This window comes from Varanus komodoensis, unplaced genomic scaffold (genome assembly GCF_004798865.1).
Source record: "Varanus komodoensis strain SLA01 unplaced genomic scaffold, ASM479886v1 scaffold52, whole genome shotgun sequence".
Lineage (NCBI taxonomy): Eukaryota > Metazoa > Chordata > Lepidosauria > Squamata > Varanidae > Varanus > Varanus komodoensis.
In genome coordinates, this window is record NW_025336114.1 from 3,750,443 (window position 1) to 3,763,851 (window position 13,409).

Genomic DNA, 13,409 nt, shown 5'->3' on the forward strand with positions numbered 1-13,409 from the left:
TTGTCAGAGCACAACTGTTTATCCATCTGTGTCAATGTAAGGTCAAACATGGGTTTAACAAGCAAGAATCAGCAGCTGCAAGAGTACAGAGTTAGTGTGTTTGTAGTTGTCTCTATCAACATTTTCTGTCAGATATAGAACAACTCTGATTTGTAGCAATCTTAGTGGAAAACAGGTAACATTGAAGTCTAATCCACACAACACTGAAGTACTGTTGTCAGTGGGTGGATTGTTTAACTAACCTGGGATTAGGTGTGCAAGCGGTCTTCAGACACTAAAAAGTCAAGTCTGTAGCATGGGGATGATATTTGGCCCTGAACTTCCTTTCAGTGGGTAGGTGGCTGGGACACCTTTTTCCAACTGGTATATCAGCTGTGAGGCTTCTTCACAGAATCAGACTATGCGAAGTTGATCATTAGTTACCTCCAGATTGCACTATATTAATACATAGTGTGTGTTGATACAGTAATCCTAAGCATGTTTCAACAGAAAAAGGGTCCAACAACTTACTGCATGTCCCAGCTGCCCAACATGTGGCTGGGACAATTGATGAATGAGATACAGGAGAGCCTGTTTGGTTTGGCTCCTAACCTGTGGAATGCAATGTATGAAGTTCATCAGTCCTCAGCATCTTTTAGATGATTAACAAAGAGATTGCAGCTTCACAAAGCTTTTAACTGAGCATTATTTTGGAATTGGTTTAGGGCAGAATCCAGTTAGTGTATCTATAAGCTTCAAAGCATTAAAAGCATGATATGTGGAGTGGAGGAGGTGATCACCTTCCTGCTGCTCCCACTCTACATTTATGGTCATCTGACTCAGGTGCTTTGAAGGTAGAGGAAACGAGACAGCAGAAGACTCAGGATATGTCATGTATATCATATCCTGATCTCTACAGTCTCCTCTCTACCTACGTGGATACCCTTTTACCCCTCTCAAAAGTCAAGTTCCCATTCTTGGAGAGACAGCTGGCATGGTTCTTTCTTTGCTGGTCTGTGTGTTTGAACACAAATTCCCAGCTTCAAGATTGGTGCTCTCTTTCCAGTCTAGGCACCGTAAGAATTGTCCCCTTTGTGATGTTTTCTTCTGTGAGTGATTATTTAATGTGATTTCCTGTAATTTATTACCCATTATTGTATGAAGTACTTTAGTGTAAGCTGCTTTGAATTCACTTTGTGAAAAAATATGATATAATTGTATTAAATAAATTTAACTTTTCACCTATTCTAACTATTTACACTGCTGACTTCTACTGGTCTGCAAGTAAAAAGAGAGGAGCTGGATGCAGAAAATAAATTCCTTGCTAGAAGCAATTAACACTTGGTTGTATTTCAGGGCAACGTGTATGTCAAATGCCCTTCAATAGCTGCAGCAATTGCAGCTGTCAATGCATTACATGGAAGGTGGTTTGCAGGTCAGTAAACTCTTAATATTTTACCATATTGCTGTGTAACATGGTAGAGAAAAGGGGTTGCAAACCTCCACCTATGGGCTAATTAACCTCTCAGTCTTCCTGTCCAGCTTGGTCTCTTATAATACCTCTGTTAAAGGTGTCTGTTTCCCTTTAACTCTTCTTAAAAAGGTCTCACAACATTTCACAGTAACATGGAGTCTCTAACACACTCCCTGCATTCCAGTGTAGCTGGCTGGGGTTGGTATTGCTCCACTTCTTTTTCCACCTGCTGCTCTAGGTTTTTTCCCAACTTCCTTTCTTCCTGCAGGTACCTCCCATTCCTGAAGTGTTGAGGGAAAAAACTTTGAAAGGAATTTTTTGTGTAAGAGGAATGTCTGTTACAAGTGCTGCAGTTTTCCCTAATCTGGGTCTCCTTAAATGTACTGGTGTACAGCGTTCATCATTCCTGACTATTTATTTATTTTATTTATTTATTAAAACATTTCTATGCCGCCCCTTGCCAAGGCCTCGGGGCGGCTTACAACATCAAAGGCCTCGGGGCGGCTTACAACATCAATGACTACTGGCCATTCTAGATAGCTAATGTGAACAATAGTCCAAAACAATAGGAGAACACCCACTGGAGAAAGCCACACTTCATTATTTTTTTAGGAATGGAAAAATTATTTGGGAGAATTGCTGGTTAGGGGTTAACTGGGGGTAACCCCTACCCAGAGGGGTAAATTCATTAAAGCTGCAGGATATAGGAAGGCCAGTGATTTTGTGGATGGCTGGGTGGCTTCTTAAATGTCCTGTTTTGGTGTTAGCCATGCCTACTGATGGCATGTGGCCCAGTTACCAGAAACATGGGACAAGGGGATCCCTCACCCCTCATGTAGAGAGCCTGTTTGAAAAATAGAGACAGACCCTGTTCTTTTAGATCCCAGGGGTGTCTTACCACAAGGGCCAGGGATTCAGGGTATTATAAAGCCCTTTACAGGTTTCTATTGTGGCCAAAAGTATCTCTGCCAAACTATTCAGAGATTTTGATAAAACGTCATGGCTAGGAAGTCAATGCTGTCAATACAGCCATGTTTGCTACCATTGACCTAGAACTTCATAAGCAATTGTATTAAGACCAAAAAAAAGCCTTCAGTTGCCCATGATTCTTAGCCAAACAGAAGGTAAACCTTTGTGCCTTATAAAAAGCTCTGAAGGTGATTCGATACAACACGGAGTTACTCCTTAGTGCCCATCCCAGATTTTTGGAATATTTTATTGTGTGAGCTGTTTTTGTCCCCCTCTTAATATTTTTAATTGACTGGTTAAAATCTTGTTCTGGAAAACATTTTAATGTTATGGAACCTCTAAATCAATTTTAGGTTCCTTGAGGCTTTGCAATGCCATGCATTTTCCTTCGTTGACTACTCATGTTTAATAAATGCAGAATGCTAAACTGTTTTTGTTTCTTTTTTCTTCCTTTCCTCTGGCAGGTAAAATGATCACAGCAGCATATGTACCTCTTCCAACATACCACAACCTTTTCCCAGATTCTATGACTGCAACCCAGCTCTTGGTTCCTACTCGGCGATGAAGATGGACTTAGTCAGTTTTGTACATAGCTATTTTTGAAGGAAGACTTGAGTTACCATTTATTTAGAAGAAAACAAAAGGAAAGGGTGTAAAGTCCTTTTGTGTACATTTCCTGTTACCTTTAAACAACAAAACAAAAAAATATAGTAAGCAGGAATGCTCCGTGTTCATTCTCTTGATTAGCATTCCCACTGTATACAAAGCTGACTACTTGTTCTGCCTTGTATTACTTGTACATTTAGAACATTTGGCTAAAGTGAGCTGTAGGAACAGATGTAGCTTATAGAAAAGACTTCTGTAAAAGGTGGACAGGACATGATTTTTAATGTTTCACAAGCCTTTTCTTTTAATGCAGGTTCTGCATTTTACATTCACTTAAATGTAGATGCTCTGCTAAAGGTTAATAGCCGAATTAACTGGACATATTTAGTGTGTTTTGTATGGATTGAAAATTCAAGAGGCTACTGAGTGATTTTTTGGTCAGCTGAACTGCTCACTTAATGTTGACCAGTTGGCAAAATTGGGGTGGGGGGATTAGAGAATTTTATTTCTAGATGGTAACTTTTGATTGTCTCTGTAAAAGTTTCATGTAAATAAGGTGTAAGGTGTGTTTAGAATTCCAAACAAAGCTATCTCTGCATTTCCAAATAAAAGTTCCACTGATTGCAGGGAAATGTATCTAGTTGAAAGTTGAAGTAGGAAATGCAGGAATATATTTTGTCTGGTTGCATATAATCTCTGCTCTTTTTTAAGCTCTGTGAGCTCTGAAATATATTTTTGGGTTACTTCAGTGTGTTTGACAGAACAGCTTGATATTTCTATCAACAAATGACTTTCATATTGCAACAATCTTTGTAAGAACCACTCAAATAAAATTCTCTTAAAGGCTTCCAGAAGCATTTTTTAAAAGGATGTTAGCTGCAAATGGAGGAACACTAGTTGTATGGTTTAGTTAAAAATGCTTGAAAATCAGCATTATTCCCTCTGCAAGTAAAGTTCTGACTTTTGCCCTACATTTTCCAGTTTTGCTTATGTAAATAGAACCTGGTGTGTGCATGTGGGTCACTTAAACACTAGTACACAGCATTGAAATTAGTCCTGTTTGGGGACAGTGCCCTTTAGCCTGCTTTTTTTAAGAGTGGTACTGCTTGTGCTAGGTGGTTTCCTATTCCAAACAGTTTATATTCTTAGATTGAATTGCTATTTCCTCTCCTTTTTTCACCCTTGATGTCTTGTTCAGTTTTTCTTCATTGTGAAGGACCTGGCATCTTAAAAGCAAGCTATGATGTTTGTGGTATAGAGAAAATATAGCTTAATTTCTTACTGGAATGTGGAGGACTATGAAAAGGCTTTGTCCTTTTTATTGGAATTGATTATATTGATATCCTTCCCTTTCTTCAGAGAAGCCAAGGCACTTTGTTATCCCCCAATCTCCATTTTATCCTCATAAGAAGCTGGTGAGGTAGGATAGGCTGAAAATAAGTGACTGGCCCCAGTTATCCACTGAGTTTTATGGGAGAAACGGGTTCTAGTTCCCAATCAACAAAGTTCCATCCCATCACTAGCCACTGCCACATTGGATGTCCTAGGTCAGAACATCTAGAAATGCCCTTGTTGGGGATGTAAATGTCAGATGTTGGAAGTAGTATTTTTCATCCAGCAATCCTTACCAAAAGGTCAATTCTGCCTCAACTAGTGCAGTTTCTCCTGGCTATTGCTTTTCTTATTACTCACTTATACTTCTATTGAGGACTGCAGGTGGCGCAGTGGTTTAAACCACTGTGCTGCTTGGCTGGTTGATCAAAAGGTCACCGGTTCGAATCTGCACAACGGGGCGAGTTCTGTTGCTCCGTCCCAGCTCCTGCCAACCTTGCAGTTCGAAAGCATGCAAATGCAAGTAGATAAAAGGTACCACTTCGGTGAGCAGGTAACAGCGTTCCGTACACTTCGTTGTTTAGTCATGCCGGGCACATGACCATGGAGACTGACTGTGGACAAACTCTGGCTCCCTTGGCTAGGAAACGGAGATGAGCACCGCCCCCTAGAGTCAGGCATGACTGGACTTCACGTCAAGGGGAAACCTTTACCTTTACACTTCTATTGTCTTTATGCAAGACAGGACGCAAAAATTCTAAGAATGAGTTGCTGTGCTCATTTCCAAAATCTTGCCTCGTTAAATATTGGAAACATTTGTTTTTGAAAGACCAGATGTGAATTGCCTTCCTAACCATGATGCACTAGTGAGAGCCATTGAGGCACATTTAAAGAGGGACAATACCTTTTCAGGGACTAAAAGACACTACATAATGTGCAAGTGGTGATCACAAATTCAGCAGATGAAAATACATGAGGGGCAGAGTGTGAACAAATAAAGCAAGAGTTATACTATATGAACACTTACCAATGGTTTAATAACACTATAAATATCTCATTCTATATGCAAATTAAAAGATGCATGAAAGATCTTATGCAGTTCCTATTGTGGTAATAACCATATTGACATCTTCCTTGTATTAGGCATTGGGCCTCTGAAAACCATTTGATTTGTGTAGACTGGTGTGGAGGCTGGAGTGTTAGACAAGGAATCTGGGAGATCTATTCCTTCAACTATGAAGCTCATTGGGTGACTTTGGGCTAGTCATGCACTCAGTCTAACTTCAAAGCTTGTTATGAGAATCAAAATGGGAGTACAGAAGAACTTCAAGACATTGGAAGCAGTTTGTATTCAGTTAACAGCCTCCTTGGGCAACATCTGCATTACTAAACTACTGTTGATAGAAGAGTCTGTTGTTATCTATATATATGAAAGACAACCTAAATGGTTTTTCACTAGAGCTTGCTTCTGCAAACTTTATACAGCAAAGCTAATATTAAAATCTTTGAATAATCAGTGAGCTGATAAAAAACATACCCACCTAAGAAATAAAACCAGTTATCCAGTTGAAAAGGATGCTACTAAAATTGTTCCACCTGGTTGTCAACTATTTCAAATCAAATTCAAAAGTTTTTTTGTATTGCTAGAAAGGTATTCATTGTTCTCTGGTCTTGCTAAGTTTGTATGAAGATATTACAAACTGCTGATATTGCTATAAAGGCAGAGACTTCGCTCAGTCCTGGTGCAAAGATATTTATTATATTACATAGCGGGAGTATTAATCTTCATGGTAAAAAAATTAACATTCCAATCTAACACCGGATACCCATGCCAATTGACATAAATGTTCCAAATGTTCCACCACTCTGTATCATGGCTTTGCCAATGCCACCCATCAGTTCTCGTCCTCTCATGCCAATCCTAAAAGAGAAGGAACAAAATTGTACAATGGGTTATTTACCGCAATAAACAAGGACAATTTTTTTATCTGATGGCAAGCAAATAAGTTTGCCTTGCAAATCTTGAAATATTTGAGTTTATGCTTTCCAGTAAGCTGAGGAATAAGCAGGATATGGATTCTTTTGATCTTAAGTGGAGTTGCTCTTCAGTATTTGACATCAGAAATCATAGGATCAAGAGAAAAATCTACCCCATGTTGAGAGTGGAACTGAGATCCTGCTCATATACACACAAACATTTGACAGTAAATGGCTTGATACCCAAGTAACTTCAGAATAAAGGAGCTTCTTTTAATATTATTTTAATCCAATGGAAAATCCCACTAATGGAAGGAGACAACTTTTTCCAAATCTCCCTGCCCCTGCTCCCCAAGTGTCCCATCTCTCTGAAGCAGATTCTGTGGCCTACAAGAAGAGGCAGCAAGAGGTGCCTCCATCTTCCTCCTGGCAGCATGAGTGGTTGTATTGTGATAACAGAAATCAGTGCTGAGGATGATATAAACAGATATTAAACCTTTAAAAACTATATACATTGGGATACATTTGTAGAACACTGCTCATGAACCCTCAGAAACAGTGGCTATGAAGAAGCATTACATGGTACGGTGGTTCCTTGGCTCATGAATTTAATCCGTTCCAGGACTCTGGTCATGACCCAAATTGGTCGTGAGCCAAGTTAAATTTCCCCGTAAGTTCAGTGTAAATAAGGTTAATCCGTTCTGTAAGCATTTTTTAAATCAGAAAAATGTGAAGCAAAGTGACAACAACAAAGATCGCAGCTATCTCCCCCACACCCCGAGCACAAGCGCAGCCATCTCCCCGCCTCCCCAGCACGACCAAGATCGTGCTTGTCATTCCTGCAGACGCCCATCATCCCAGCGTGCTGGGGGGTGGAGATGCCCGTGATCTTGCTGGCTGGGAGGGATGACCGAGATTGCACCCGTCTTTCCTGCAGCAGCACACCCGTGATCACGCACGTCTTCCCTGGACGAATGGAACTGCAATCGTGGCCATCTTCCCACTCAGGGAGAAAATCCCTCAGAAGAAATGGAGTAGCCTTCACAGTCAATAAAACAGTAGGAAAAGCAGTAGTGGGATACAATCTCCAAAATGACAGAATGATCTCAGTTCGAATGCAAGGCAAACCATTCAACATCACAATTGTCCAAGTCTATGCCCCAACCACTGATGCTGAAGAGGCTGAATTGACCGGTTCTATGAAGGCCTACACCACCTTTTAGAATTAACACCAAAAAATGATGTCCTTATCATCATGGGGGATTGGGATGCTGAAGTAGGAAGCCAAAAGATAACTTGAATAACAGGCAAGTTTGGCCTTGGAGTACAAAATGAAGCAGGGCACAGGCTGGTAGAATTTTGTTGAGAATACGATAGTCATAGCAAACACTCTTTCCAGCAACCCAAGAGACGACTCTGCACGTGGACATCACCAGACGGTCAACAGAGAAATCAGACTGACTCTGTGCTCTGCAGCCAAAGATGGAGAAGCTCTATACAGTCCGTAAAAACTAGACCAGAAGCTGACTGTGGCTCATGAGCTGCTTGTTGCAAAATGTAGGCTTAAATTGAAGAAAGTAGGGAAAAGCACTAGGCCAGTCAGGTATAACCTAAATCATATTCCTCATGAATATACAGTAGGGGTGACAAATAGATTTAAGGAACTAGATCTGATAGAGTGCCTGAAGAACTATGGATGGAGGTTTGCAACATTGTACAAGAGGCAGCAACTAAAACCATCCCAAAGAAAAAGAAATGCAAGAAAGCAAAATGGCTGTCTGAGGAAGCTTTACAAATAGCTGAGGAAAGAAGGGAAGCGAAAGGCGAGGGAGAAAGATACACCCAATTGAATGCAGAATTCCAGAGAATAGCTAGAAGAGATAAGAATGCCTTCTTAAATGAACAGTGCAAAGAAATAGAAGAAAATAATAGGGAGGACCAGAGATATCTTCAAGAAAATTGGAGAATGAAGAGAACATTTCATGCAAATATAGGCATGATGAAGGACCAAAATGGCAGGGACCAAATAGAGGCAGAAGACAAAAGACAAAAGAACTATACAAGATTATACAGAAGAACTATACACCCTGATAACCACAATGGGGTGGTCTCTGACCTCAAGCCAGACATCCTGGAATGTGAAGTCAAATGGGCCTTAGGAAGTCTGAGCAACAACAAAGCTAGTGGAGGCGACAACATTCCAGCTGAGCTATTCAAAATCTAAAAGACGATGCAGTAAAATTGCTACACTCCATATGTCAGCAAATTTGGAAAACTCAACAGTGGCCACAGGATTGGAAAAAGCCAGTTTACATTCCGATCCCAAAGAAGGGCAATGCCAAAGAATGTTCAAACTTCCACACCATTGCACTCTTTCACATGCTAGCAAAGTTATGCTCAAAATCCTACAAGCAAGGCTCCAGCAGTATGTGGACCGAGAACTACCAGAAGTACAGGCAGGATTTCATAGAGGGAGAGGAACTAGAGATCAAATTGCCAACATATGCTGGATCATGGAGAAAGCTAGGGAGGTCCAGAAAAACATCTGTTTCATTGACTATGCTAAAGCCTTTGATTGTGTGGATCATAACAAATTGTGGCAAGTTCTTAAAGAGACGGGAGTACCAGACCATCTTATTTGTCTCTTGAGAAACCTATATGCGGGTCAAGAAGCAACAGTGAGAACTGAACACGGAACCACTGATTGATTCAAAATTGAGAAAGGAGTTTGGCAAGGCTGTATACTGTCACCCTGCCTATTTATATGCAGAGCACATCATGAGAAGGGTGGGGCTAGATGAATCACCAGTTGGAATTAAGATTGCTGGGAGAAATATCAACAACCTCAGATACACAGATGATACCACTCTAATAGAAGAAGTGAAGAGGAACTAAAGAGCCTCTTGATGTGGTTGAAGGAGGAGAGCGCAAGTATAAGAGAGTATAAGAAAACTACTCACTGAAAATAGTATGTAAGACCAAAACTATTAAAACTCCATCCTGTTTAGTCACTGCATTTATTATAAACTATTATTTTCCCAGGATCTTTTTGTATTATTCCCAAGAAGTGTAAAAGCTGAAGAACTCAAGACTATGATTTTTTTTTACTATTATGAATAAAATGTTAAAAACTAAGTCTTCATATATTGCTACATAGCTTTTATTTCCTCAAGTTCTTAAGTCAGTTCTTTAAAATACGCAATTGGAAGACATTGAAAGACTAGGTGGTACAGTATATCACAGAAGTGAGTACACCCCTCACATTTTGTAAATATTTTATTATATCTTTTCATGTGACAACACTGAAGAAATGACACTTTGCTACAATGTAAAGTAGTGAGTATACAGCTTGTATAACAGTGTGAATTTGCTGTCCCATCAAAATAACACAGCCATTAATGTCTAAACCGCTGGCAACAAAAGTGAGTACACCCCTAAGTGAAACTGTCCAAATTGGGCCCAAAGTGTCAATATTTTGTGTGGCCACCATTATTTTCCAGCACTGCCTCAACCCTCTTGGGCACAGAGTTCACCAGAGCTTCACAGGTTGCCACTGGAGCCCTCTTCCACTCCTCCATGATGACATCATGGAGCTGGTGGATGTTAGAGACCTTGCACTCCTCCATCTTCCATTTCAGGATGCCCCACAGATGCTTGATAGGGTTTAGGTCTAGAGACATGCTTGGCCAGTCCATCACCTTTACCCTCAGCTTCTTTAGCAAGGCAGTGGTTGTCTTGGAGGTGTGTTTGGGGTCATTCTCATGTTGGAATACTGCCCCGCGGCCCAGTCTCCAAAGGGAGGGGATCATGCTCTGCTTCAGTATGTCACAGTACATGTTGGCATTCATGGTTCCCTCAATGAACTGTAGATCCCCAGTGCCGGCAGCACTCATGCAGCCCCAGACCATGACACTCCCACCACCATGCTTGACTGTAGGCAAGACACACTTGTCTTTGTACTCCTCACCTGGTTGTCACCACACACGCTTGACACCATCTGAACCAAGTAAGTTTATTTTGGTCTCATCAGACCACAGGACATAGTTCCACTAATCCATGTCCTTAGTCTGCTTGTCTTCAGCAAACTCTTTGCAGGCTTTCTTGTGCTTCCTTCTGGGACGACAACCCTGCAGACCAATTTGATGCAGTGTGCGGTGTATGGTCTGAGCACTGACAGGCTGACCCACCACCCCTTCAAGCTCTGCAGCCATGCTGGCAGTACTCATACATCTATTTCCCAAAGCCAACCTCTGGATATGACGCTGAGCATGTGCACTCAACTTCTTTGGTCTACCATAGCAAGGCCTGTTTTGAGTAGAACCTGTCCTTTTAAACCACTGTATAGTCTTGGCCACCGTGCTGCAGCTCAGTTTCAGGGTCTTATCGCCTAGGCCATTTTTATGAAGAGCAACAATTCTTTTTTTCAAATCCTCAGAGAGTTCTTTGCCATGAGGTGCCATGTTGAACTTCCAGTGACCAGTATGAGAGAGTGAGAGCAATAACACCAAATTTAACACACCTGCTTCCCATTCACACCGGAGATCTTGTAACACTAATGAGTCACATGACACTGGGGAGGGAAAATTGCTAATAATGCCCAATTTGGACAGTTTCACTTAGGGGTGTACTCACTTTTATTGCCAGCAGTTTAGACATTAATGGCTGTGTGTTATTTTGAGGGGACAGCAAATTCACACTGTTATACAAGCTGTATACTCACTACTTTACATTGTAGCAAAGTGTCATTTCTTCAGTGTTGTCACATGAAAAGATAAAATATTTACAAAATGTGAGGGGAGTACTCACTTCTGTGATATACTGTATATAAGAAAAAGGTTATTAAGCAGTAAAATCATGCTAGATTACATTAACCTTATTACATTAGCATTATATCACATTAAACTCATTCCCTAGTCAGTGAAAGTGGGGTAAGGAAAGAAATTCTTCCTATGTCCTACAGATATTATAGCAGTCTGTCTCCAACATACCTGAGGCAAGAAAATGTACCAAATAGTGCACCTGCTGCCATGCCAACAGCAAAGCCCATTGTGAAGCCCATTTTCACTCTGTCAAAGCAACTGGGTTGGGACTGGCCATATGGCCCTACTGTCACAGGCATCTAGAAAAATAAATGAAATAATACATTATACCTCTCATAAATTGACACCTATTATTTCTATGAATAAGACTCCCACTCATAATCTAGATGGAACATTCAGAAGTAACAACTCACAAGGATTTCAAAAAGGTTGTATTTTGTTTTTATTTCAGTGAACCATTTCTATATTAGCATTTCAACTGGAATTCAATTAAGAAGTTGTACTTCACAAAAAGCCCTATATTTCCTAATGACTACATGCACATCCATATCAGTTGGATATTTACATGAACAGTCATGGTGGTTAGGAAGTTTCTGGAAGCTAGGAAAAACCTGAAAAGGATTCCTCTGTTTTTTCATCTCACAGTGCCAAAAGGTGTACATGGTAATTACAGAATTAACATAAATGAACCGAAACTATGCCTCCAGGGGTTTATTTTCTCAAATTACATATGATTTACACAATAAAGGAAGTCTGAAAGTTATATTTTAATGTTTCTTAAACCTTTTATTATGTGATGTGATGCTATATACAATTAAATCAACAAAATGTACAGATGTCCATTGTATATATCTAGGGTCATGTTAGTCCTGTCTTTTGGAGTAAGCCTCTGTGATCAAATTGATCTCAGATTTGTGAACATTTAGCTACAAGAGTTTCTTTGGGTTGGGGAGTGTACAATGTGACAGAAGTTTAATGCTGAACTGTGAATGAATGACAGGGACTAGACTAGTAAGAAACGTGTTTGGATCTAACCTCATTGTATTTGCAGTCTTATCCTACATATAAATTCTGGGTGCGCTTGCACAACACACAAACCCACCTGGTGAATAAGCTATGCACAACTAGGCATTATCCCTTTCCTCCCCTCACCTCCTCAAGGCTTCTACCCAGCACCTCAGAGCACTTGGTGGTTCAAGCTACCTTTAATTATTTATTAGATTTTATCCCATCCATTAGCCAAAATGGCTTCTCTTCTCTTTGTGCTCTTAAGCCCCTTTATGCTCACAGGGATTTCCCCCTTGAATGACTTGGCAACTCATCCTGTGTACAACTCCTAAAATGTGAAATAAAAATGTGATAAATGTAAACTCAAGTTAGCAAAAAACTTCCAAACGAAAAGAACCTGAAAATAACAGGCAAACAAAGGACAGAAACTTTTGATAAATACAGCTGGCTTAAACACCATTTAATAATTTTGGAATTCTCTTGCATGACTTAAGCAATCTTGCGTCTAGAACATAAACCAGCAGACACTTAGTGGTCTTTTGATTCTGTTCTTCATTTAACGTTCATTTCTTTTACTTTTTTTCCTGTTGCCCTTTGAACTTGCCCCACTGGTATATGGAGCTATATACCGATTTTCTAAATAGTTAATATTATAGCAATTCTGATATAAAAACGATATACTTCAACAGGCTACATTCAATTCTGGTAAGGCTATCAACATTTTTCCCCTAAAAAAATGCTCGCTTTTGGAATCTTTTGCTTAAAAAGGCACAGAGAAAACAAAACAGGTCCATTATCGATGGTGATCAGCGGACAAGGCTTCAAGATAAGACACCCTAATTTACTTTTTTTCCGGCTAGGCGGTCGTAAGCCTCCAAGTACACTCAGGTACGGGTGTGTCTTTCTGCCACATTTGTTTATTGAATACCTCAGCTTGTGTGAGTTCAACAACCCGTGGCGGGGAAGATTACGGTTCGGAGACGAACTCCAAGCATGAACTGTACCGCTCCGGCAACCAAAGGGCCGGAACGCGCCCGCTCCCTCACGCTCAAAGACACCTAGAGCGAGACAAACTACCCTGAAACGCTTCGTTTTCCGCCCCCTCCCTCGCACAGACTTTGCCCATTCTCTGCGGCAACCCCCCACCTCACCTCGACCGCTCCGATCTCTGTCGATCCCGACTTTCCCTAGGTTCAGGTTCAGCTTCCGTCACGCTCTGATGATGTAACCGGAAATAGCGCTTG

General features: G+C 40.6%; 2 protein-coding genes across 6 annotated transcripts in view; one reads left to right on the top strand and one right to left on the bottom strand.

Moving 5' to 3' along the window:
• RBM39 (RNA binding motif protein 39) overlaps positions 1 to 3,874 on the top strand; it is a 39,934-nt gene extending 36,060 nt beyond the window's left edge. For 4 of the 5 annotated variants that reach the window (XM_044447437.1, XM_044447436.1, XM_044447435.1 and 1 more), the window contains 2 exons: positions 1,336 to 1,414; positions 2,887 to 3,874. In XM_044447437.1, the coding sequence (XP_044303372.1) occupies positions 1,336 to 1,414; positions 2,887 to 2,987 (180 nt within the window). In that variant the 3' untranslated portion in view covers positions 2,988 to 3,874. The remainder of the gene's footprint in view (positions 1 to 1,335; positions 1,415 to 2,886) is intronic. The other variant, XM_044447438.1, reaches the window with a different exon arrangement.
• A 2,223-nt stretch (positions 3,875 to 6,097) lies between these two features.
• On the bottom strand, positions 6,098 to 13,405 carry ROMO1 (reactive oxygen species modulator 1). Its single transcript, XM_044447529.1, has 3 exons — positions 13,317 to 13,405; positions 11,326 to 11,456; positions 6,098 to 6,281 (listed from the first exon to the last, which is right to left on the bottom strand). The coding sequence occupies exons 2-3, from the start codon at positions 11,454 to 11,456 to the stop codon at positions 6,173 to 6,175; spliced, it is 240 nt and encodes a 79-aa protein (XP_044303464.1). The 5' UTR covers positions 13,317 to 13,405; the 3' UTR covers positions 6,098 to 6,172.
• Between the last annotated feature and the right edge of the window lie 4 nt (positions 13,406 to 13,409).